Raw genomic sequence first — 27,062 nt, 5'->3', positions numbered from 1 at the left:
GTCATTAACGTTCTCACATTTCAGTTAAAATACATTAGAAAATTAGGATTTATTTCTTTTAAGACATACAATCATTGTAGTTTCATTCTTACCTTGAAATGTAACGGTTGCTTTTCTGAAATTAAACCCGAAATATTAAACCTTGATGACGTATGCGGTCGACCAACGCGACTTCCGGAGAACGAACCCGAAAACATGTTCGGGACGTGTCCGGCGGAACTGGCACGAATGGCCACCCTAAATCTGGCTCCCCTTATGATGTCAAAAGGGGATAATACCGCCCCTTAATCAGCACTATCCAACCACGGCACTGCCATTTAGTGCAGAGATCAGCTCATTTGCATTTAAAAGGAGACACCCAAAACGGCACATTTTTTCTCACACCTACAAAGTGGCAATTTTAACATGTTATAGTAAATTATCTATATGGTATTTTGGGCTAAAATTTCATATACGTACTCTGGGGACACCAAAGATTTATTTTACATCTTTAAAAAGCCTTGTGAAATGTCCCCTTTAATGTCACGCTTTTTCTTTAAATGAAACACTTGCAAAATATTTAAAGCACTGCTCTGGGTTCGGCTGCTCTGGCCTGACTCCGCCTTTTCAGTTCGACGCGCTCGTGCCTCGGCTCCGCTCAGGCTCGTCAGTGCGGGCGAGAGCGCTGCTAAACATGGCGTCGGACGGGATGATTTTAACTAACCACGACCACCAAATCCGAGTTGGAATATTAACAGGTAAATACGCAATGACACTCGTTCATTTCGCGTGTCGTCGCTCATCCTCATGTATTTCTTCATGCTGTTGCTCTTTGCGGTCTGTCGTGCCGGTTGTAGTGTGTCGCGTGGTGATTACTATCTGAGAGCGTTCTGCCTGTCGCGCGCGTTTCTCTCGACTCGTTTGCAGGCGACAGTGATCAAAACCCGAGCGTTTATTCCACTGTGTTTTCTCTAATTCAGTTATACATCTGTGCACGTATGGATCCGGCGTTCAGAGATCTGCCTTTGGTCTGTCATGCAGCAAAGCTCAGTGTCAAGACAACAGTTTGTGTGATGAATTATTCATACCTTGCACGTAAGACATCCAACTAACATAAAGCAGAACACGGGAAAACCTCATAAATCCGTGAATGAACCGAGCGATCGCTCACATATGTCTTTCCTCAGTCATATCGATGTGTTTGGTAGACGAATGCTGTTGGTTTATGGACACGAGTTGGTATTTGGAGTTGGTCACGCAGTGTTTTTTTTCTCGTGCATTTCTGCACAGCAGCATCTCGGCTTCAGGGCTGCTTTGAGGTTTTATTTGTGCACATGCAACGTGACATATCTACAGTGCAATAGACCCAGTTGTGTTTAAACGCTCGGAAATGCATCGCAGACGCTACTTTTATGATGAATGGTTTTAAGTATGTGCACGCGATTAGGCGATGTTCTTGTCAGAAGCATTTTAATAGTCTACGTTGATCACCACCCCATTTTTTTCTTAACGGGAGATGAAGCAGCCGCCTTCCCGTTAAATATTGCCGTTGCTGCCCCACGGGAGCTTAGACGGAATGAGTGATGAAATGCACACAGCGGCTGAATGCAAATGTCAGTGAGTTTGCGGCGTGTCACGTATTCATGACATTCCTCTCGGCGTGCTCCTGCCGCTCTCGTGCACCTATTTCGCGTGCACGAGCCTCTGCGATTATTGTCGCGAGGGGCATAAAACAGTATGGGAATCCCCCTCCCCCTATCACCCACAAACGCACGCACGCACACACCCCTGTAGTCGGGGGTGCTGTCCATTGCTTTGTAGTGCTGAAATGTCGCCCAGTTCATATTTGTGCTTGTCGCACCTTTTTCCGAGCTCCATACAGCCAGTAGAGAATATGTTTGAGAAGGTGAGGGGGATTTTCCCGAGGACATTATAAGCCCCCCCTCCTTTCCTTTTTTTCTAATACTAACATCAGCTGATGTAGTCCATCATTAGTCACAGTCACGCCTAGCCCTTCTAGGAGATTGCTTAGCATGCCTTCACTGTGTAGGGGCATTTCGTGGTAGCGCACGCTTATTGATGAGGAACTGTGTGTGTGTGAAAGAGGCAGGGAGGGAGCGGGAGTATGGATGCCTTGGAGTGAGATGAAAATGGGACCAAGCACACAGAACTACGGAACATGCATACTTAATAGTGAGCAAGCTTATTGCCTACAGAGTGCAGGTTTTAAATAGTCATGCATTGGCAAGCAAAAACCTTTTGACCTGTGGGGCGTTTCAGATGTTGCAAATCCGTGAAGCGAAAACACAACAGAGGCGATTAATAGATTCGGTATTTATGGTTTGTGTAGTGGGCTTTTCCAAAAATAGATCTTGAAAGTATTTACCCAGCATTTAAAAACTGCATTGAAAACAGAATTTGAATTAGAGACTATTGATTTTGTGGTATTCAGAGTTGATTTGATTTTTGCATTTATTTTTAGAGTTGTAGTTGAAAGCTAGTGTGCAGATTTTCTAAATGGTTTCCAGGCAAACAAAACATGATTCATGGTGCTGTCTACTAGTAATATGTATATTTGCATATAGTATCTATTGGCCTGGCACATTTAAGGAGGAAAGTTAGATTAAAAGGTGCTAATTCAGAATCCTGAAAATGAAGAAATGCATGCATAGGGACTAAATTTGTTATTTATCATACCTTGTATATATACATCATAGATCAGGTTTTTAGACCTAGAGTTTGTCATTAAGCTTAAACATCAAGTTTTTGCATGTATTGTGCACACTATAGAGAATCATATTCACAGTGTATTTCTGTCCTCAAGTAGATCAACGATCTCTTTGATACCTGAAATAACACAGAATAAAAACTCAAGCTTTTCAAATCAGAGTTACCTTCATGGCTGCAGAGGCTGTCAGGGTCTCTCTCTAAATTGTTCAGAGAGATCCTCCCGTGTGGAAACGACTAGTCTATGTTTCCAGCTGTCGTGCTTCAATGCATAGACTAAAGTCAGGTACAAACTCATCATTGATGGCCTGTATTTCCTCAAAGACAGGATGTCAAGAAGTTCTTCTAAGTTTTTATTGTTGATGTTTTTCGTTTATTACCTTGGAGTAACTGGAGACAGGGTGGTAACAGGAGACGGGGTCTTTGGGAAACCTTTCAGAAAACAATTGTGAGTTTTGCCATTCTGGTTAATGTGGATTGAGGCTCAAAAATTGCATACTTGAAGGGTTTGTTTATGCCATGTGATGAATTACCTACCCAAATGTCATTCCACACCCATAAGACCTTCGCTCATCTTCGTAAACACAAATTAGGATATTTTTGATGAAATCCAAGATCTTTTTGACTCGCCAAAGACAGTAATGCAGCTACTACTTTCACGACCCAGTATGGATGTAAAGACATTGCTAAAATAGTCCATGTGACTACATTGGTTCAATCTTTTATTCCATGAAGCGACGAAAATACTTGCACAAAACAGAAAGACTTTGTTTAACAATTTATTATTTTCCGTGTCAGCCTAACTCTTTAAGGTGTAAAAATTATCCTGGTGCTATTGTGCACAATTTATTGCTGCATGTCATTTTGGAGAAACATGCATTTTGTCCATGGCCCCAACAAAAAGCACTAAAATAAAATGATTATTATGTTTTAGGGCTTGGCGATATGGCCAAAAAATTATCACAAAAAAATGTATAAATGATATAGCAGAAATTATCGTTATGTAATTATCTCTCAGCACTATTGTCTTGTTGTTGTTAAAGGTCACGTTCTTCCTGATACCATTTTTTAAACCCTAGTTAGTGTGTAATGTTGCTATAATAGCATAAATAATACCTGTAAAATGATAAAGCTCAAAGTTCACTGCCAGGCGATATATTTTCTTCAATAGAATTCCTCTTTAAAGGTGCAGTGTGTAAATTTTAGTGGCATCTAGTGGTAAGGTTGCGTATTGCAACCAACGACTCCGTCCACTGCCCAACCCTCACTTTTGAAATGCATAAAGAATCTACAATAGCCACGACCGGACAAACATTTCATCGTCGGAGACAACTTAGTAAAAAAGGTTTGTCCGTTAAGGGCTTCTGTAGAAACATGGCTGCACAAAATGGCGACTTCCATGTAAGGGGACCCTCTGTGTATGTAGATAAAAACGTCTCATTCTTAAGTTATAAAAACATAACAGTTTATTTTAAAAGGTCTTTATACACCCCTGATAATATAGTTTTGTATATTATTTTGCATTTCTTTCAAGAGATCCTTCTAAAAATTACACACTGCACCTTTAAAAGCCTACAACGAATGGCCGGATTGGACTACTGCCCTCTATTTCCTGCTTTAATGATGTCAGTAAAACAGTTGTTGACTAAACTCCGCCCACAGGAATACGTCAGTCACCAGCTTTGGCTCAAACGGCTCTAGCTAAGCTAAGCTGCTATCGAATCACAGCACACTAAACAAACTACACAATCAGAACTTGTTACGTATTTCTGAAGGAGGGACTTCACATAACAAGGAAGACATCAGCCTGTTTTGAGCACAGTGAAAACAGCGCTATACAGATAAGTAAATTGTGTGAAAAATACCGGGGTTTTTTTTACATGTGAAACATGAACACATGTTATATTGCCCACTATAAACACAATCAAAGCTTCAAAATCACAGACAGAACGGGAGCTTTAAACCATGAAGCCTTAATAAATAAGGCTATATTTCCAAAAACTACTATTTCAAATATTTTTTAAGACAAGTTAAAGGAACACGCCCACATTTTGGGAGTTTGGCTTGTTCGCCGTGTCCCCCAGAGTTGGGTGGGTCCGTGCATGCCTCTCTCATCTCCGTGCGTGCTGTGACTCTGTCTGACGCAGCCCCCGCTAGCTTAGCTTAGCACAAAGACTGGAAGTGGGTGGCTTTAGCTAGCATACTGCTCCCAATAAGTGACAAAATAACGCGATCATTTTCCTATTTATGTGCTGTGATCTGCATAGTCAAACCGTGCACAAACAACAAGGTGACACGAGACACAGCGATCTTTTAACAGTATACATACTGAGAACTATATTCTCTGAAGACGAAGCACTGCCGCATGGGCGGAGTGATTTGCACAATTCTGACCGAACTCTCTGCTCCTCACCAGGGGCTTCTCGTGTGCTGCGAGCAGATCACTCCGCCCATGCGGCAGTGCCCCGCCCCCAGAGAATACAGCTCTCAGCATGCACACCGTCAAAAGATCGCTGTGTCTCACATCACCTTGTCATTTGTACACGGTTTGACTATACAAATCACAACACATAAATAGGAAAATGATCGCGTTATTTTGTCACTTATTGGGAGCAGTATGCTAGCTAAAGCCACCCACCTCCAGTCTCCGTGCCAAGCCAAGCCAGCGGGGGCCGCGCCAGACAGAGTTACAGCACGCACGGAGATGAGAGAGGTATGTATGGACTTATCTAACTATGGGGGATACGGTGAATAAGCTAAATTCCCAGAATGTGGGCGTGTTCCTTTAAGTAATATAATAAGAACAAATAATCAAATTATGAGCAATAGCATAAGTAAATGCAACAGAACAAAGAGATCGATCTAACAGTATTGTACTTTTCAGGTACAGAAATGAAACTGAAAGCAATTAAATGTAAATTTGGGGTTGTGCACACCAAAACTTTAGAATGCGTCTGAAAACGCCTGGAGGACGCCGAATGCCAGCTGTTGTTTCTTCAGCCGAGCACTTTGGTAGCTGTGATACTTGGTTGATGGTTGGTTGCTGTGGTAATGTCCTGCCCCTCCTCCACTGTGATTGGACAGCCGTTTGAGAACTGACATTGACAATTGTGTGCACGCCCCCTAATACTGCATAGTCCTTACGCCATAAATTAAACATAGATTAATACTTATTAAAACGTGAATTAGTCAAGAACAGTGATTGTTTTTTCTTTGTTGTTCTTTGATTAACCTTCACTAACACTAGTTAAAGAGAACCTATTTCATTGCTATAAAACAACGTTATTTTGTGTATTTGGTATAATACAATGTGTTTGGGTGTTTTACGGTTAAAAAACATATTCTTTTTCACATGTCGTACATTTTTGTAGCTCCAGATTTCACTCTCTTCCTGAAACACACGGATTTGAAAAGCGCTGTGTCCCTAATTGGCCAGCTAATTTGTACGTTGCGATTGGCCTGAATACCTCTGACGTGAGCCGGAAATGTGATCCTCCTTACCATGTTTGAAAGATTCGCTCACAATGCCATGCTAACAGTAGTTAACTGTTAGTCTGTGAGTCCGAAGTGGGAGGAGTTATGACAATGTCGGTCTTGTCTACACCACCAATCCGTGTGTTTGTTGTAGTCCAAGAAAAGAGATTTACGTTGGAAATGAGAAGTCGCGTCATCGCTTCCTTTGGGGTTTGTACCTTTTGCATATCACTAACATGTACTAATATACACTTACACACCAAAGGATATCGTGAATCAGACCTTTGGGGCTCTTTTTTTTGTTTATTTGATGTACTGTCGCTTTAAGACCTGCACGGATTCATTATACTGTTACACTTGCATTTTATTTCTGACCTGTTAACGTTTACATGACATAACTTACTAGGTTTACGAGGATAGTCACCACACTTTGAGATCATTTTATTGAAACGTCCACTCAAATGCAAGACAACGTGAACTCCATATGCGCACTTGTCTGAGACCATGAGATGCGGCTTTCTGGGAACACGCTTCTCAAACAGCTTCTTTGATTAAGGCCCCCAACATTTCCCCCTACTTCTCCATTTAGTGCGGGCTAATGGGCAGGGGATGTCTCAATTCTCATTTAGTTAGAGGGGTCAGGTAAGAGAAAAGGGTCATATATATATACACAATATTACACAATAGGAAAGTGTTTCCGCATATTTGGATTCTGTGATTCCATCCGTGTTATCCGCATTGTGAAAATCATTCTCTACTAATAAATAGGGCTGGGTATTATTGGCAAGGGCCTCATGATACGATACCTATCACGATTATGGCCCATTGTACGATGTATCACGATACGATACAATGCGCTGCGTGTTGCGATACATTGCAATACTTTTTCTTTTTTTATCAAAAATGTAAAAAAAAATAGAGCTGAATATAAAAAACAACAACTTTTTTTAAAGCAAAAGTGCTTCAACACGTCGGCTTTGAAAGCTGCAGGTGTTTTTAAATTTTCTGCCATTTTCTCACTTCCGCTAACTTCCGAGACATTGGCTGAATATGACAGACAACTGGACAGCGACAACTACAGCAGCGGCGGAGGAGGTCGTTTGACGCACACAGAGGGATTTGATGGGGTTTTAAAAATATCGATAGTAGGGATTGAAATAGCGATACACTATCGGGTGAAAATGTATCACGATAGTTAGCTGTATATTATATTTTTGCACAGCCCTAATAATAAATAAATAACTTGCCTCATCTTACTTCACTTCTTCAAGTCTACCTGACACTGTGTTTGTAAACCAAGAGCGCGTGCCGCATCCGGAAGTGCTTGCGCAACATTATGCACAGTGCGTAAACATTATCGATCACTTATCGAACTGTTGTTATCGGTTTATCGGGAAATTTATATCGGTAAAATAATTGTTAGAGAATTATCGCCCAGCACTAGCTTTAACTCACTAAACATTGCATCTACTTTGACGTAGGACGTATGATGATGTATGACGGTGTAGTAGTGGTGTCCTATTTTTTTTTAAGGGATTGTTTTTTTTAACCCTTACCCTTTCCGAACAATCCTTATTGTCAAGCCCTGCTTGGTACTGTTTTGTCAAAATTGAAATGGGCTGCTCTTTTCAAGCGACTTTTTGGCTCATTTTACAAAGTCCTCTTTTTACCTTTCCCTGAACACTTTACTTCATTTTACTACATAACAAACACATTTCACAATTCAATCAATTTCAAATAAGTACAATCAAGTCCCGCCCTAATTTTTTTCTCATTGTCGATGGAACCTGTTTTATTCTGAAGTATGTCACATTACAAAAGTAAAGTGGGTTGCCAGTGTTTTTTGTTTTAAACAATTTTTCAGCAGGTCCAGTAACAAGACTTTATTAACGTAGATTTTTAGCTTCTCACAAACTTGCCTATTAGTCACAAGTCATCAAGTCTTTTATTCTTGGTGCCCTTTTATGAACCATCTTCACAAGTTCCTCTTGGCCGCAGTGGTGTCAGAGCATGTTAGCAGCCATGTGAGCAGTGTCTTTCTGATAACACTCAAACACGCACAAACCCGGATCTTCAGTCTCTCAAAAGTTTGCACTTCAACCACCTTTAACACCTTCTGAAACCCTCGGCTGGTGAAGGGGCAGACGCTTGAATAGCAATTGGGAATCCTTGTGCCAGACTAAAAGGCAGTAGAAGACCTTGTCTTTGAAAGACATGGGCCTTTGCCAAGATCTAATCTCAGCTGAACGACAACAGTTGCCATTAATAAGCCTTAATGAAAGATAGTTCAGATGTCAGTCCCCAGGTATCATTTCGAAGCCATCAGTATTGAATTACAGGGGCATAATTTCACAGGTGTTGGAAATTTAGACAAGATCGGCCTTGTAGAACACTGATAACAAAGCTTTCCGGTCAGTGTTCTCGGAATGGCCCGTACATTACATCAGCAAAAGTAAAAGCAACAGCATATGGATTTTTTTGGAGTGGTTTATACAAACCAACCCATTCCATGTCTACTCACATGATGTTTTTGGGGATTTATGCCTGTGTTTTCAGACTCGGGTTGCCCTTTGGGGATGTAGAGGACAAATTACTTCAGCTTGATGTATATACATTTATAGTACTTCAAAGTTTGTCAGCCCTTTTGTTTTTACTATAGGGCCACGTGTAAGGTCCTCATTTTGAAGGATTTTAAAGATCACGATCATTTTTTAGAGTTAACAAGTTAGTTGAAAGACTCCAGACCTACAGTCGCTTATTACTATATCATGCCAGAGGCTTTTAATCATAAAAATGGCTGAGCTACAAGTGCATAAATAACATCGCGCCCTGTCACGCCTTCATGTTTCGTGAAACAGTGTAGCCGATATTGCAGCTGTCCTACAGTGCAACCACAGCGACAAAAGCTGTTCTTGTTCTGGTAGTCATATTATGTTGAAGGTATAGTGTCAGTTTAGCGGATTATTAATCTATTTCAACGAGGGATATCCGTCCAGATGCGGACGAGATGAAATTGCATGCTAAATGATAAATCCACTGCAGTTGCTATCTGAATATGTTTAGAGTTCAGTTCTCTCATCATGGGCACAGGAGTTTCTTTTTGAAGCGGATTATCTTTGAAACATCTTTCTGTCATTTAGAAAGCTATATCTCATTCTGAGATACACTTTATGTAAGTCTCGGTTATAGTTTAACTCAATGACAATGATATATGTTTTTTCAAAAGGATTAAGGAGCCCTTCTAGTGCAGCTAGTACAGATAGTATTTGAACTGGTTTCATATACAGTTTCTGTATTAATTTGGATTTACAGTTTTTTTTAAAGGTAGCTAGGTTGTATTATTATTATTATAATAAATATTATTCATTCACGTGCAATTGTGCAAAAGTGATACAGTGGTGCTGGATTACATCATACCCCAATTAGCATATTGATGACGATGTAACTATGATGACCCAATGTTAGAGAGCTTGGTATACATTTTTTTTTGTTAGTTTTTGGCTGAGTCCAAGAGCTCTAATGGGGTATACACACCAGACGCGAGTTCAACGTTTTGCGCGATTAGATTACATACAAAGTCAATGCAAAGACGCGATCAGACGCGTCCTTGCGTGGTGCGATGCGAATGACGCGATATGGGTGGCGCGTTTGCCACGAAAACATGCGCTATTCGCCTCAAATGCGTCTTCGCCCAAGTTGAAAATATTCAACTCAAGAATTTGCATGGCACAAACACTGAAAAAAATATTCATTTAACTTACTCAATTTTTTAAGGTAAGTGGTTGCAATTTTTTTTTTTAAGTTACATTTAAACAAAAGTTTTATTTTTATTTCTATTTTTTAAAATGTAGCTTAAATAAATTGATTGCAACCACTTACCTTAAAAAAAATTTAGTAAATTGAATGAATTATTTTTTCAGTGAAGTTAAATCCCACAAGTAATCTAGAGCAAGTAACGCGATGCCCCACGTTTGGTGTGTACATAGCATAAAAGGCTGCCTTTGAAGGCTGCATTCCAGGGAAGGAAGGCATCAAGGCACATCCGAATCCAAAGTTAGGTTTACTTGGGGTTAGGGATGGGACGGTATGAAAATTTCATATGATTATAGTGACCAAAGTTATCACGGTTATCAATATTATCATGGTTTTGTTAAAATGAGATGTAAATGTTCATAAAGAACAGACACACACACTGAAAACATTTGAACTAGTTTTATTTTTGAGAATCACAATTTTATATTTCATGTTCCTGAAATTATTTCTGTGGTAAAAAATAAATAAATCTGTCTGATAAGTTTACCGTGAATGAATTATCCCTTAAATGCCGTCTTGTATGTTAAAGAGGCTTCGAATTGGGGCAGCCTTTGTCGCGGCCCGGTGATGTCATTTGCCTTCAAATACGGACTTGGAAGGCCGCAGCCCTTTTTTTTAAAAAAGCCCCTTACTTTTTACACCTTTTAATTGCATTTCTAGTGAGGCGCTCTCTGTTTATGTTTTAAACAGAATTTCATACACTGCCTATTAAGGCTTTCTGAACGTGTTTTTGGACGCAGCCTATGGCAGAAGAATTTGACCATGGTGGGCCTCCATACTCTTAGAAATTAGCGATTAGATTACATACAAAATCAATGCAAAGATCTGATCAGACGCGCCCTTGCGTGGTGCAATGCGAATGACGCGATATGGGCGGCGCCTCGCATTTCTAGTGAGGCGCTCTCTGTTTATGTTTTAAACAGAATTCCATACACTGCCTATTAAGGCTTTCTGAATGTGTTTTTGGACGCAGCCTATGGCAGAAGAATTTGACGGGCCTCCATACTCTTAGTAAAGAATGGAAAACACTATATTTTATTATTTCATTTACCTATTAAAAATTCTTAAATAGTTTCTTTAAGTTCTTCGTAACGGTTATATTTTGGTTGATATATGGTTTACTTTTTGTCATGGCTATTCGTTTACATGTTGACATTATAAATTATTTTTGATTTGTGCTATTACACATAAGATTATATTTTTGCATGCATATATATATATATATATATATATATATATATATATATATATATATATATATATATATATATATAATAGGATTTATGTCATCATCATAAAGATGTTTTGTTACCCAAGCATATAGTTGGTACAGGCTGATGTATTTTGCTCTCCCACTCTGCTATTGGTTGATCTGATGACTGATAGTTCTTCTGTCCTGTAGCAGTCTGTTCCAGCAGGGTTGGCTCCAAATCCTGCTTCTATTACCTCACCACAAGCTCCATTCATAAATGCGTAATGGCTCATGAACGTGTTGGCTCTGTGTCTGTGTCCTGCTGGGGATTTGGAGCAGTGGGAAATATGATCCAACAGAACTTTTATGCCATACCGTCTAGCCTATGCTTCACTTTCCCACTTGCACTCATATTGTGTGGAAAGCGTGTGAACTCATTGCAGATGGTTTATTGTGTTATAGTCACAGGGATGGTGTGATCGTTATAGAGCCGGTCACGCATGCAATCATTATCACAGACACACAGATTTCATTTGATTCAAGTTTGTGAGTGAAAGATTTGAAAACATATCAATAAACTTTTAAACATAGCCTGCCTGGACAGGGCTTATCCTAGTCCCAGACTAAAATGCGTGTTTGAGCTGCTTTAATTTAAAAACATCTTGCACTCCAGTATCTTAACATATCATAACGTATCTTAACTTGTACATAGACATTATGTTTAATAATAACCTAGAATATTTCATTAACATGATGAGTGCATTTGTATAGCAGGAATAATTTGTCTGACAGGTGTAAATGGATTGTGGTCTTAAAGTGAAGTAGCTGTCAAGTATTTTAGCCCATACTAGAAATGAGACTTTTGTGCATTCAACCTATCCCAGTTAGTTATGAACACACACAAACCGGGAACCAGTTCAGGAAAATGTGCCTTGCTCAAGGGCACCTCAGTCAGTCCCAAACTGCCGGATGTGAAACTCAAACTGGCAACCTTCGGGTTACAAGCGCAATTCTTTAACACAACTGTCCATTTAGTATTTACATACATTTGTGAACTTTTTTTGGCTGTATTTAATTTGAGTTGCACAGTTAAGTTGTTTTTTGTTGAAAGTATTTCTTAGCAGAAGAGCATTTGCTAAAAATAGAGAATGAGAAATAAATTTCATACATTTAAAAGACATTTACTGTATACATTCAAATGCTCACAAGACAATCATGCATAACAAGATATTATTTGCAAATCGTCGCTTTTAGTCCAGCGACCTCATGTTGTGTTCTGCTGTTAATAATTACAAAATGACTTTTAACCTCCTCTGTCTCATGACGCCCTGAACATTTGCCTTCAAATTCAGGATTTGTCATACTGCTGAATAAACAGAGCACCATAAAAGGGATCAAGGCTGGTCATGTATTTATCATATGATCTAAAGTTTAAACAGGCAACACACAGGGTTGTCTCATGGACTTACATTGGTTTTACCAGGCTAAAGATATTTTTTAACTCTCACACAAAAAATTTGACTCTTAGAATTTAAGTAAATTAATTAGCCAAATAGATTTGTTTGACCGGCCGCTAGGGGTGGGCAATATGATCAAAGTCTTATATCACGATAGGATTCATTTTATATCATGATAACGATAAGTATCACAGTAGAGTTTTCTCTTAATAGGATTTTTATGATATTAAAATCTTTAATGCCAAAGAATTTGTCATAATTCTTATTATATATATATATATATATATATATATATATATATATATTTGGATATTTTTCCTATTTAAAACGACTCTTCGGTAGTTACATCTTGTACTAAGACCGACAGAAAATTAAAAGTTGCGATTTTCTAGGCAGGACTTTGCTGCCGTAACATGGCTGCAGTAGGCGCAATGATATTACCTCTCCTCTAGGAGAGGAAAATGAGCATTTTTAAAAAAAAGTGGACCGGTAAAAAATGTCAACCGGTTTATTGCCCACCCCTATACTGATGTCATACGCCAGTCTGCACAGTTTACGTCAACGTCAAACACGCACCAGGTCTTTACTGCCACAGGTGCTTGTAAAGCCGGTTTCACACCGCAAGCGTGAGTGGCACGTAAGCGGCACCTGTTTTTTTTGGCGCCCATGTTAACAAGTTAAAGCATGCACACCGCAAGCGCGAGTGCCGCGTAAGCAGCGCATGTTTTTTTGGCGCCCATGTTAACAAGTTAACAAGCTGCTCACGCTCAATTAAAGTGACAGTGCATTGTTTATGGTTTATGGTCATATATAAATCTGTATATATTTGTATGTATGACCAGAACAACACAAAAACAATGTGGATTAAACAAATCACAGCTGACTGCCCGTCAAAAAGCGTCTTGAAGAGGTTTTGCTCATAAATGCATGTAAAATAAAGTAATGTGAACTTGAGATTTTTATACTGTTATTAAACTGCACAGTATACGCTGCAAACGCAGCTGGTGTGAAATGGCCACGCGCAGCAAACGTTCTCCTCACGTGCTGCTAAACGCTACGCATGCGCCCTACTCATGCTTGCGGTGTGAATCCGACGTAACACTAACCAAATATCCAAATGCTGCCATAGCCACAAAAAAATACAAAATTTAATCCACATGGTCATCGTTCTCGTGATCGATCGTCAATGCCACGTTCGAGTACTCGAGTAATCAATTACTCGTGCTTGCGTATCCCTAGGCTATAGACACATAGATAAACCAGCACAGTGGTGGAAATGCAACAGTGTTAGATGGTGAGGAGAACAGAGGCTTAAAATGAGCATAATAATCCTCATGCAGTTTTAATCGGCCTTTAATCATTACATTCAATACAACCCTCTACTGTCAACAGCACTCTAAACTCACATCTGCACAACACAACCCTTAATAAAATGAAAGACGGTACGTTATCAAGTAGATTGAGAAGCGAACACATGACTGTGTATTTGTGTGAGCAAATGGTAGTAAATGGTTTTGATGGTTGCCTACTTTGTAAAAAAAAAGTGTTGACATCTTTTAAGCAGCGATGGTGTAAACTAGGAAGCAACTGTGATATTGTGGAAACACCCCTCATATGGAGTGATGTAAAACTGTATCAGTAACAGCACCAAAAGCCCATATGCTCGAAACAGACTGTTCGAGCGAGAGAATCTGCCAAAGTGTCTTAGTAATGATTTCTTCTCTTAAACATGCCTTTCCATCTGAACGTCCCTGCGTTCTGTTGGCTCGTGTCCTGATGAATAATTTAACTCAATCCTTATCTGGACACCGCGTGACTATAACGTCCTAGATAATAGAATGTGGACATTAATCACAGACAGCTCTGCTAAAGAAACCATCCTCTTCTCACGAATCTCTGTTGCGCTGATCAAACTGACATTCTGTCCTTTAAATTTTTTACCTGTTAGCGCAAGTAATGGTAAATGTCACGTTGGAGATTTTGTTTTGTATTTGACACAAGTTGGGCTTGTCTGGTCTCCGTGTAGCCATTGGCTGGAGAGCTTTGTCGGTCTTGAGAAGACAGCTAGTCGTTGTCTTTATCAGGTGGTCTTTGCCAAATAACAAGGATGTTTTAACAAGGATCTCTTTTTTTATCGAACAAAAGAAGCACCATTTGCATTTTAAACTGCATTTTGTCTATATTGTTTCGTTCCGTTTTTTTGGGATCGTAACTATGAAGTTTGATATTGTTGTGTTTTTTCATTAATTTTCTTTGGGGGGGGGGTGCGAAGAGATGCACCCTACACAAGGGGGGTGCACACCAAAAAGTTTGAGAACCACTGCTTTATACGATCCACCATCCAGAGATTCCTCAATACGACTTTATACCAATGCTTTGATCATATTGCAATGCGTATTACAGTTATTTTAATAAGCCGAAATAGAAAAAAATCATAGAATTGCAAAGACTTATTAAACTGCAATAAGGCTTTCATTGCTTGCAAATTGCGTGTTTCATATTAAGTTTTTGTTTCTCTGATACTGTTAAAGGCTAAATGAATCCACACACTCAATGCTTATGTGGATGTGGTGTCTCCAATGTGCGCAGCCAGACTGCAGTAACTTCCAAAAGTTTATTGCCCTCTAAAGCAGATCTTCAAACCAGCACAACTGGTTCTGAATTACAAAAAACATCCATAATGATAATTGAAGTTTTGATACTTTTTAGGGTATTGTGACATGTAAGCATGTAATATTATATTCAGTAGGTTTAATCATCGCACTTCTGAAAACAATATCCTAGCCTTGTGCTTGCTGGTTGGAGTGGCACTACTTGTGTTTGAGTTAAAGGGAAACATGCACATTACATCGTAATTGGGTAATATAACATGGTGGTTTAATGAGATCGAGTGTGTTGAGAGACCATCAGAGAGGTCAGAAGTGATGTTGTGTAAAAATCTCAGATGCAAAAGCTGCTAAACGCCTGTCAAAAATTAGATAATGATATTGATGCTCTCGGCACATATGCGTTCATCAAATACTTCAAATCCACATAATCCTGGCAATACAGTTTTGTTGGCAGAATCCATTAAACACAACTGGAGGGTTGGAAGTTGCGATTTTCTGGGCAGATATGGTTGGGACTGTGTTCTCATTCTGGCGTGGTGGTCGGGGACTTTGCTGCCGTGGCATGGCTGCGGCAGGCGTAGTGATGTTGCGAACGCCCTGAAAATAGTCCTCTTTGTTACTTTCAATAGGTGGGGACTATTTTCAGGCGCTGCATACTATCATTGCGCCTGCTGCAGCCATGTTACAGCAGCAAGTCCTTGATTATTACGCCGGAATGAGCGTATAGTTCTTAGCCTAGCTGCCTAGAAAATCGCAACTTTTAATTTTCCGTTGGTTTTAGTACACAATGTAACTTCAAGAAGAGTCACGTTTTAAATAGGAAAAATATCAAAACTCTAATCAGATTCAATAGATTATGCTAAGCTATGCTAAAAATGGAACCGCCAGACCAGGTGATCAACTGAATGGATTCCAAAACGATAAAAATCAAATGTTTAACTCTAGGGGAGCTGGAACATGAGCATATTTTCAAAAAAAGTGGAGTGTCCCTTTTAAACCTGCAGGTTATGGTATAATGTCTGCACAATGGAAATTATTCAAAAATCACCTCCGTCTGATAAAACTGATGCAAAAAGTAGGTGAAGTGGCAGTGAAGTACAGTCCGGCTGAATAGAGCATCTATGATGCAGGTTGGTATGTGAGTCTCAGCAGGTCTTTGCGCAGCAGATTAAGCATTGGATCCGGTTGCAGCCCTGGATTGGGGGATTACAGAATCCGCACACTGGAGCTACATTGGGTTTCCCACCGCAATATCACTCCACACTGAATAAACCATAATGTGTGCTAGTGAAAGATGATGCTGCTGTCATTGTACTCAAACATGATGGTAAACATTTTTTTTTTGACATTCTTAGTTTTATGTAGTATTTATATGACTTGAACCTGTGTTATATGTTTAAGCAGGAAAGCATCTGTTATAGATTTGCTGGGACACTTTTGATATGAAATGTCATAAGAAATGTTTTGTAATTGGGAAGTATTTCCCTAAGAGACTTTTAGTCCACAGTTCATTACGGATTGTTTAGTATTAGCAAGCCGAGGAGCAAATTGAAGTAATTTTCTGTGGTTTGACTACAGTCATGTATACTGTATATATCTCTACCTTTGTTGAATACAAAATCTTTATAGAAACATACATGTTGCAGTTGACGGCAAGAAAGAAGGTTAGTCTTTCAATGTCTGTGTGTGTGTGCTTGTATGCTGACAGAAGTGCTAATGAAAGCGCAGGGGTCATCAGCAATGGGCTTGAAGATAATTACCAGTGTTCACATGGGAAACAGCTCTGTGTGTGTGTTTTTGGTTATAAGGGGGTTGCGTCATTCCTCCATAAATCTAAGTCTCCTATTCCCCCTATTTCTCTCTCTCTCTCTCTCTCTCCCTCCCTCCCCCATTAACAGTTATCGCAGTGTGAGTGAGTATATGGAAACAATGGTTAATTTAAATTAAATTGTAAGGAAACAATGTTCTCTTTTAGAAAATATCTAACGCCTAATTGTTAAATTGCTGTTTTGAGACCTGTCAATTAATGGAAAGATGGACTTTTAAGAGGCTGTTCATTCCTGGTATTTAGATTTTGTGGTCGATCGGATCACAAGTGGACGAGACAGACACATTCACGTTTACACCTGGTATTTTAATCCGTCTCTTGTCCACTTTCAACCGCTTCTGTCCTGATTACTAAGGGATGGTCTGTGGGCGAGTCCCTCTGCTTTCATTTAAATGCAAGCAGGAGAAAATAACGGGTTTAAATTGACGCACACCAATATTGTGTCAGAGTTCGCTGCATGTAGCTAGCATATTTTTCGGCTATAAGTCGTGTTTTTTTCATAACTTGGCTGGTGCTGCGTCTTATAGTCAGGTGCGCCTTGTAAGTCAGTATGAATTAATTTTGACATTTATGAGGCAAGAGACATCATTACGTCTACAGCCGCAAGAGTCTGCTATTTGCTTCTGTATTTATGTAATTCAATAGATTCAGTGATGCGGAATGACGAGTGAACTTCACGCTAGTTGGCTTGTTCGGTTAATTTCGCCTATTCAGGCATCCAGGTAAGTTCTGTATGCTATGGTTTATCGTTTAAATAACTGATAATATTATTTTAACGTACAGACATCTATTCAGCCTGTTGTTCTGTCTTCTATTGTTTAGTTGAATAACTTGGCTTTCCAGATTAAATGTCTGTTCTTCGACTTGGATTTTGTGAAATAATTTTCTAAATAAACGCGACGTATAGTCCACTGTGACTTACATATATTATTTCGTCTTAATGACGCATTTTATTAATGATGCGGCTTATACTGCGGTGCAGCTTATAGTCCGGAAAATATGGTAGTCTTTTGGCTGCTCGAACACATTTGGTCGAATGCGTTTTCTGTGGTCGAAAGTGGAATAGTTCAAAACTTTTCACAACCCGTTTACACCTGTATTTAGCGTCGTCAACTTGTGGTCCGATCGACCAAAACGCATCGGAATTGAGTCACTTCAAAGAGGCAGTGTAAATGTGACCTAAAAGGCAGTTGTCCAGTTGTGTATAATGCGCTCTTCTGATTAGTCGATTATAAAAAAAATCATGTCACAATCATAACCTTGTCAATACTTGACAATGGGTCAACTAAAATAAATATCAATATCTTAATGCAATCCTGTGCAAAGAAATGGTTCTGGTTGATGTTTTAAAGTGATGGAGTTGCCTATAAGAAATGTTTGGATGAAGTCATGGGTGCTAAATGATAAAATGGCTGGTAGTTTCTGTCTTCCCTGTGTAAATACGTATAGGCTGTATGTATGGAGAAAAGATGTAATGGTGGTGTTTTCTTATAGATGTAATTCGATGTCCCTGATTCCCCTCTAGATCATATCTAATATATTTATTCATATTCCCTCTATGCACCCTCCCCCAAATCATTATTTTCTCCTTCCTTTCCTTTCTTTGGTCTTGTGAAACGCTTATCTAGAAATTGAGCTTTTGTTATAGACTTTATACGATACAATTTGTATAAAGGTGCTTTGAAATGCAGCTCACAGATGTGGGTTCCATTGTGGCTTTCTTTTCTCTGTAACATCACCACACATACACACACGTTGTGTCCAGCGCTGTTAACTATGTGCCTGGAGATCAGCGTGTTCCTGTCACTGCTCTATCTGTGGCTTCCCTAATAGAGTTCACCTGATACCTACCCAGGCCAGATTCCTCTTATATTAGAACTGGTTCTTATTCCAAACCGGTTCCATTCGGTTTTGTTAGTGGTTTTTGAACACGCTAGAGACCAAATATTTTGCTAAAGTGGGACATTTTGACATTTCTTACATTTACATATACAGGGTTCCGATATACTTCATGGCTCCCGCGTCACCCTGTCTTTGTCATTAAGCCTCACCATTGGTTAAATTTGATATACACATTCAGACACACTTACCCCTGGAGGCGTCCAAAAAGTATCACCGCAGTGACGGAGCGCGAGTTCCCTCAAAAGGGAACAGTAACAATGTATCTTAAAGGTAACACAATGTAACCTTGCTATCACTTGAAATGTGTCCCCACATTTAGTCATTGAATTTTAGGTTATTGGACCTGGAAAGTCCTTAAAAAGGTCCTTGAATTTGAAGTTAACTTAGGTGTGAGAACCCTGCATATATCTATTAGCAGACACTTTGATTCAAAGCGACTTACATTACATGGTATCCATTTTTTAGTATGTGTTCCCTGAGATTGAACCCATGAAATTTTGCAATGCTAATGCAATTTCCTGACGTTTAAGCTACAGGAACAGTTGGGGGTGAAATCTATGGTGTAATATTTGTGCCTCAATCCTGAGCGAACAATTTTAAGTTTTGAGCACAGAGAACTATATTTTGCAAGCACATTACATTATATTTTGAACAGAAATTAACAAATCGCAAAAAAAATTCGTTTGAGCAAATAAAAAACGATTCCGTGCTCAATAAATGTATATGCTTGTTTGCTATTATCCATATATTTACGTGCAGAAATAATCCGTGCTCTCTCTCTCTCTCTCTCTCTCTCTCTCTCTCTCTCTCTCTCTCAACCTCTTCTGTGCGCGCTCAACTCGATGCACACGCTCGCTCAACTTACAACAGCGTAACAAGTGTGCCACAAAATCAACCAATCAGAAAACTAAAGGTAAATTTTGATTGGCTGTTGGTCTCCAACCAAATCGCTAGTATAACCTATCTACAGCATCCCGGAAGCTTACTGAAACAAATAAAAAAAATAACTGACTACAGCACTAATGGATTAAAACACATTTTGGTAAGTTTTTTTTATTATTAACTTAAAAGTGCCTTGATAGTTTTGTGTATTATAATGCTGTTGTGTTGTTTAACTTACAATAATATTATATTGTGACTAAAGTTAGCTTGACTTATCCTTTTCAAAGCACAGCTGCAGACAATGCCATCAGAACAGCAACCCTTAAATGTCCCACCACAGCCACATGTAAGTAGTTTGTAATATTTTGGTTAATTACTGTGATTATTACCTTTATTTTGTTTGTCTGCATTCTTAGCGTGCAAACTACATTTCGTTGCTTACGTTAACTAATTTATATAAAAAAGCAGTAGGCTAACTCCCAGGATAACTTTATTTAGCAAACTAAGCGAAAAATAAAGGCTTAACTTTGTTCTTCATAATGATTTAAACGTTATTTAAATTTATAACGTTACCTTGAATGCACATTGCTGCCAGAAATTTCAGATGTTAAATTGAAATTGGTCTTCTTGAGGCTTAGGGAGGATGTATGAGAGTTGCAATCAACATACAAAGTACATGTATTCCATTACAGGAGCAAGAACAGATATGTTAATAGTTACATTAAGTAACATTTTGCATTATTAGCAGAATTAAAATAGTAATTCATTTAAAAAAAAAAATTAGTTAACGTAAGCAACGAAATGTAGTTTGCACGCTAAGAATGCAGACAAACAAAATAAAGGTAATAAACACAGTAACCATAACCAAAATATTACAAACTACTCAAATGTGGCTTTGGTGAGACATTTAGGGGTTGCTGTTCTGATGACATTGTCTGCAGCTGTGCTTTGAAAAGGATAAGTTAAGCTAACTTTAGTCACAATATAATATTGTAAGTTAAACAACACAACAGCATTATAATACACAAAACTATCAAGGCACTTTTAAGTTAATAATAAAAAACTTACCAAAATGTGTTTTAATCCATTAGTGCTGTAGTCAGTTATTTTTTTAGATTTGTTTCAGTAAGCTTTCGGGATGCTGTAGATAGTTCTACCGGACAGGCTTTGTGGCCAGTTGCATAAACATAGCCGTGACTTTAAGACTGCGTCTTAAGAATGATTCTGACTAACTAGCAATTATTTAGGGCTAATCAGTCTTATTATTTGGATTTAAATTAGACCAATCTACCTTTCTATGGAACATACTTAAAACAGTTATGATCAGTCTTGAAGAAAAAAATTCATGACTAACTTTTAAGACTAGTCTTAAAGGGTTTATGCAACTGGCCATTGGTTATACTAGCGATTTGGTTGGAGACCAACAGCCAATCAAAATTTACCTTTAATTTTCTGATTGGTTGATTTTGTGGCACACTCGTAACGCTGTTGTAAGTTGAGCGAGCGTGTGCATCGAGTTGAGCGCGCACAGAAGAGGTTGAGAGAGAGAGAGAGGTTTGTGAGAGAGCACGGGTTATTACTGCACGTAAATATATGGATAATAGCAAACAAGCAAATATATTTATTAAACACGGAATCGTTTTTTATTTGCTCAAACAAAATTTTTTTTGCGATTGTTAATTTCTGTTCAAAATATAATGTAATGTGCTTGCAAAATATAGTTCTCTGTGCTCAAAACTTACAATTGCTCGCTCAGGATTGAGGCACAAATATTACGCCATAGATTTCCTGGACAGGGCTTTTCCTAGTCAGAGACTAAATTGCATGTTTGAGCTGCTTTAATTTATAAACCTTGTTCTGTTTAATTTTAACATTTATCGGTGACATTGTTTTGTCTTAAGGTGCACACCTGTAGTGTTTTTGTAAGGTATGTTTGCAAAACTTCTTAAATGACCTAATATAAATAAGGCCTAGTCCTGGATTAATCTAAACCCTGTCCGGGAAACCACCCCTTGATGTTTTAGCTACTCTTGTGTTTACTGTTCTTTTATTTTCTGTTTAATCTAGATCAGTGGAGAGATGGCACCTTTCAATAGCAGGGTACTATTTTTGGGCACTGCGTAATATCATTGCGCCTCCTGCAGCCATGGTACGGCAGCAAAGTCCTTGATTAGAGAGGGTTCAAACAACTAAATAAGTTTGATTAACCGATCATCCAATCAGAAACAAATACCTTACCGACCATAAGCTGTACCACTAGCTATCAGAAGGTGTTCTTGACTGTGAATGCAGCTCAGACGTTGTTACCCTAAGCTGAGCTTATCTTCTCCTGGGTCGGACCTGCGGTGTTTGAGGAACAAAGAGAGGTCCACGGGTCCGCTCTGAATGTAGGCAGGGGTTAACCAGACTGGGCTTTACAACAGCTCGGCTCATGCAAGTCTAACTCCTACTCACAGCCGCAGGCAACACACGCAGTCTCGCACTGAGAGGGAAACTCTCACCTCACCAAAGTGTCCATGCAGACAGACTTTAACGTCTGCAGAGCTGTGAGTCACAGACATGAGGTAGAAAGACGGTGTTTGTACGTGCAGGTTTTGTTTCTGTGTGACTTGAGAATTGATGGCCTTCGAAAACCCTTTTATATTTATATTTTAAATGTCTTTAATTTTACTAATAATACAGTACAAAATGTACTGTAACATTACCCTGGTTTTGGTCACACTGTTCTTTGATGTGTCTTGCAATAATGAGTAAAAACTGCGGTATTGTAGATGAATATGCTAATCATTAGTGGTCGATGGATATGAGAACAGTTGTACGTGAAGTGAAATGTTCAGTTTGTTTGATTTTTTTTGCTGCAGATGAGACACATCACAATACTGTGTGAATAAGACTGCATACCCCGGAGTGTTGCTGTGTGTAACATAATGTAACATCACATTAAAAACTGAATGATGATTGGTAATTTTAATGTCTGTCAGACATCCGTGTGGCTTTTCTTGATTTTAAGGAGTGAAATGATTTTTTTGGCTGATAATAAAAATACATCGGCCGATATATTCGTTCGCACTAAATGCACCGATGTATCGGCCTATGACCAGTATCGGCAGAGAAAAGCATTTTCCACCATGCACTACCAGACAGTGTTTGATTGTTTAAATACAGCTGATAGGGGTGTGACAGACCACAAAACTCACTGTTCGAATCACATTACGTTTTTTGAGGCATGGATCGGATCATTTTTTGGGATCAGCAAAAAAAGGGAGGGAAAAATGTAATAAGAGCAAAGAAAGAAATTACAAATATAAAAAAGAACAATGTTGCACATTCAGAAATCGAATCAAATTTTTGAAATATTTGAAAAAGAATACGTGGTATATCGAGATAATTTGTATAGCCCTTTTCACACAGACATTCCGGAAAATACACGTAAAATGCATCCTGGATTTTTCCCGAATCGTTGGATTATTTGTTCATTCACACTGCCATGATTACCCGGCATCTGATGGTCCCGGAAAGACACGTGACCTGTTGAAAGTCCCGCCCTCTCTTCTACGCAGCGTCTGAAGTTTGCAAATTATTTATTATTTCTCTCTCCAGAAACCACTCGCATGCATTTTTGTTTATGATAACACTATAAAGGAGCGTGTGACGCGCCGTTCTAATGCTGGTGAATGATCTCAGCTTCAGAGTGGATATATGACGAGCTCGCTGATCTCTGCTTTAATACAGTTTCAGACGTTTCTCATTGTGATTGTTTATATGCATTTAAAGCCCACATTTTGAGGAGCTGAACGATATATCTTGCTGGGATGACGCGCAGGTATTTTAGTATATTATAAGTCAAATGAGCACGTGACGCGATATTCTTTTATGCTGTTGAATGATCTCCGTTTCAACGCAGTACGTGACGAGCTAACTTGCCTGGTGTCTGCTTCGGTCCAGTTTGCTGGCGTTTCTCGACGTGAATGTTGTGGATCCCTCATTTTAAAGAGTTGAACCAACTTCATGTTGCCATGACACGTGCGTCCTCACTACGGCACGTGCGTCATTGTTTATGCGTCTCATTTATCATTTCCTGATAACTGCTTCAATCTAGTTTGCAACATTTCTCGTGGTGAATGTTTATATGCATGTTATCTCTCGTTTAAGGAGCTGAACCATAACTTTTGTTGTGATGATGCACGCGTCCTTACTACGATACGCCCATTACGGCATGGTTTTGGCTTCTTGTTCACACAGAGGGTTTTCCGTGTGTCTGACTAGGTCCTCTTTCCGGCAACAATCCCAGAAGATTAACGGGACGAGATTGTGTTCACACATATGCTTGTCTGGCAATTTTATGGGTATTTTCTGGGACCAAAGGTCTGTGTGAATGGGGTTTTTGTGTCATGTCATGAACCAAAAGATTTTATTTTTGTTTTCTTTTTGTAACGCATCTCCCCGTGTATGCACTTAAACAAAACTATCGGTATCTATTGGTATCACCATATTTCATTTTAAAGTGCTCATTATACTTTTGCGTAGGACTTACGCCGTCGCATTTCCGTATAGGGTAGGGGTTCTAGTGGACCAATCACAGCGCTTGCAGTCACAGTTTTGCAGAGGTGCACGTCAGCTTATGCAGAGCTATGCACAGCCTACGGCATAGATCCTATGTGGACCATAAATCAGGCTTTAGTAATCAGATTTCATATCGCCACACAAATATTGTATCTGTACATCCTTACTACTAATTATTTGGTATATGGTATATGTTGGATTACCAGTCCCTCCAGAAAAACGTGATTATGCGATCGCATGATTCAATGCATAATCAGCCAAAGTGCATTTTTCAAATATGCCACACTTTCGCTGCATAAATTGCAGATTTCTTTGCGCAAAATATGCGGGACTTGCATGATTTCATAATCCCCGCATTTTCGTAGCAAAAAGTCGGATATATCTTAGCAGAAAGTTGAAAAATGTTGCATTTACTTCACACAAGCGCAGCCATGTCCCCTGTTGCTTTGGGAACATTATGAAGTGACATTATTACGCGACATGAACATCATTGAAAACCCACAAACCCCAACCCCAACCGCAGTTTTTGCAAGTTCCCGCAGTTTTTGCAAGTTCCCGCAGTTTTTGCAAGTTCCCGCAGTTTTTGCAAGTTCCCGCAGTTTTTGCAAGTTCACGCAGTTTTTGCAAGTTCACGCAGTTTTTGCAAGTTCACGCAGTTTTTGCAAGTTCACGCAGTTTTTGCAAGTTCACGCAGTTTTTGCAAGTTCCCGCAGTTTTTGCAAGTTCACGCAGTTTCTTTGCATAAAATTGCATAAATATCCTGCATATTTCATCACATTTTTTAAGAAAACTTGCCGCAAGATCAAGGATTTTTGCCCCCAACAATCACAAAAATACTCCACATTTTTCTGGAAGGACTGGATTACCATAGAAATACTATTTTATTTGCTATGCCATTTGTATTTGAAGTATAAATAATATACTAATTGATTAGAGTTACGTTTTATATATGTACTGATAGTTATTTAGGTGCCCATGATGTAGATGCTGTAAAAAAGCTCAGCCGGGAACATGTTGCTATGGGTACGTAATGAAGTGATGTAATTGCGCGACGTGAACGTCATTGAAAACCCACAAACCCCAACCGCAGTTTTTGCAAGTTCCCGCAGTTTTTGCAAGTTCCCGCAGTTTTTCGCAGTTTTTGCAAGTTCCCGCAGTTTTTCGCAGTTTTTGCATGTTCCCGCAGTTTTTCGCAGTTTTTGTAAGTTCCCGCAGTTTTTCGCAGTTTTTCGCAAGTCCCCGCAGTTTTTCGCAAGTCCCCGCAGTTTTTCGCAAGTCCCCGCAGTTTTTCGCAAGTCCCCGCAGTTTTTCGCAAGTCCCCGCAGTTTTTCGCAAGTCCCCGCAGTTTTTCGCAAGTCCCCGCAGTTTTTCGCAAGTCCCCGCAGTTTTTCGCAAGTCCCCGCAGTTTTTCGCAAGTCCCCGCAGTTTTTCGCAAGTCCCCGCAGTTTTTCGCAAGTCCCCGCAGTTTTTCGCAAGTCCCCGCAGTTTTTCGCAAGTCCCCGCAGTTTTTCGCAAGTCCCCGCAGTTTTTGCAAGTTCACGCAGTTTTTGCAAGTTCACGCAGTTTCTTTGCATAAAATTGCATAAATATCCTGCATATTTTATCACATTTTTTAAGAAAACTTGCCGCAAGATCAAGCATTTTTGCCCGCAACAATCGCAAAAAAACTCAGCATTTTTCTGAAAGGACTGGATTACCATAGAAATACTATTTTATTTGCTATGCCATTTGTATTTGAAGTATAAATAATATACTAATTGATAAGAGTTACGTTTTATATATGTACTGATAGTTATTTAGGTGCCCATGATGTAGATGCTGTAAAAAAGCTCAGCCGGGGACATGTTGCTATGGGTACGTAATGAAGTGATGTAATTGCGCGACGTGAACGTCATTGAAAACCCACAAACCCCAACCGCAGTTTTTGCAAGTTCCCGCAGTTTTTGCAAGTTCCCGCAGTTTTTCGCAGTTTTTGCAAGTTCCCGCAGTTTTTCGCAGTTTTTGCATGTTCCCACAGTTTTTCGCAGTTTTTGTAAGTTCCCGCAGTTTTTCGCAGTTTTTCGCAAGTCCCCGCAGTTTTTCGCAAGTCCCCGCAGTTTTTCGCAAGTCCCCGCAGTTTTTCGCAAGTCCCCGCAGTTTTTCGCAAGTCCCCGCAGTTTTTCGCAAGTCCCCGCAGTTTTTCGCAAGTCCCCGCAGTTTTTCGCAGTTTTTCGCAAGTCCCCGCAGTTTTTCGCAGTTTTTCGCAAGTCCCCGCAGTTTTTCGCAGGTCCACACAGTTTTTCGCAAGTCCCCGCAGTTTTTCGCAAGTCCCCGCAGTTCCCCACAGCTTTTGCAAGTCCCCGCCGTTTCATTGCATAAAATTGCATGCATATCTCGCATATTCACATTTTTTAAGAAAACTTGCCGCAAGATCAAGGATTTTTGCCCGCAACAATCACAAAAAAACTCCACATTTTTTTTGGAAGGACTGGATTACCATAGAAATACTATTTTATTTGCTTTGCCATTTCTATTTGAAGTATAAATAATATACTAATTGATTAGAGTAACGTTTTTTATATATGTACTGAATACTGATAGTTATTTAGGTGCCAGTGATGTGGATGCTGTACTGTAGTAATATGGTGTTTTATTCC

General features: G+C 39.3%; 1 protein-coding gene across 3 annotated transcripts in view; it reads left to right on the top strand.

Annotated features, from left to right (window-relative positions):
• Positions 1-585: 585 nt before the first annotated feature.
• gphna (gephyrin a) overlaps positions 586-27,062 on the top strand; it is a 110,109-nt gene continuing 83,632 nt past the window's right edge. For all 3 annotated transcript variants that reach the window (XM_073869640.1, XM_073869638.1, XM_073869639.1), the window contains exon 1: positions 586-737. In XM_073869640.1, the coding sequence (XP_073725741.1) occupies positions 674-737 (64 nt within the window). In that variant the 5' untranslated portion in view covers positions 586-673. The remainder of the gene's footprint in view (positions 738-27,062) is intronic.

Source organism: Misgurnus anguillicaudatus, chromosome 7, assembly GCF_027580225.2.
Source record: "Misgurnus anguillicaudatus chromosome 7, ASM2758022v2, whole genome shotgun sequence".
NCBI classification, from domain to species: Eukaryota; Metazoa; Chordata; class Actinopteri; order Cypriniformes; family Cobitidae; genus Misgurnus; species Misgurnus anguillicaudatus.
Note: the sequence above shows the minus strand (reverse complement) of the source record. Positions and strands in the feature narration are given on the sequence as shown.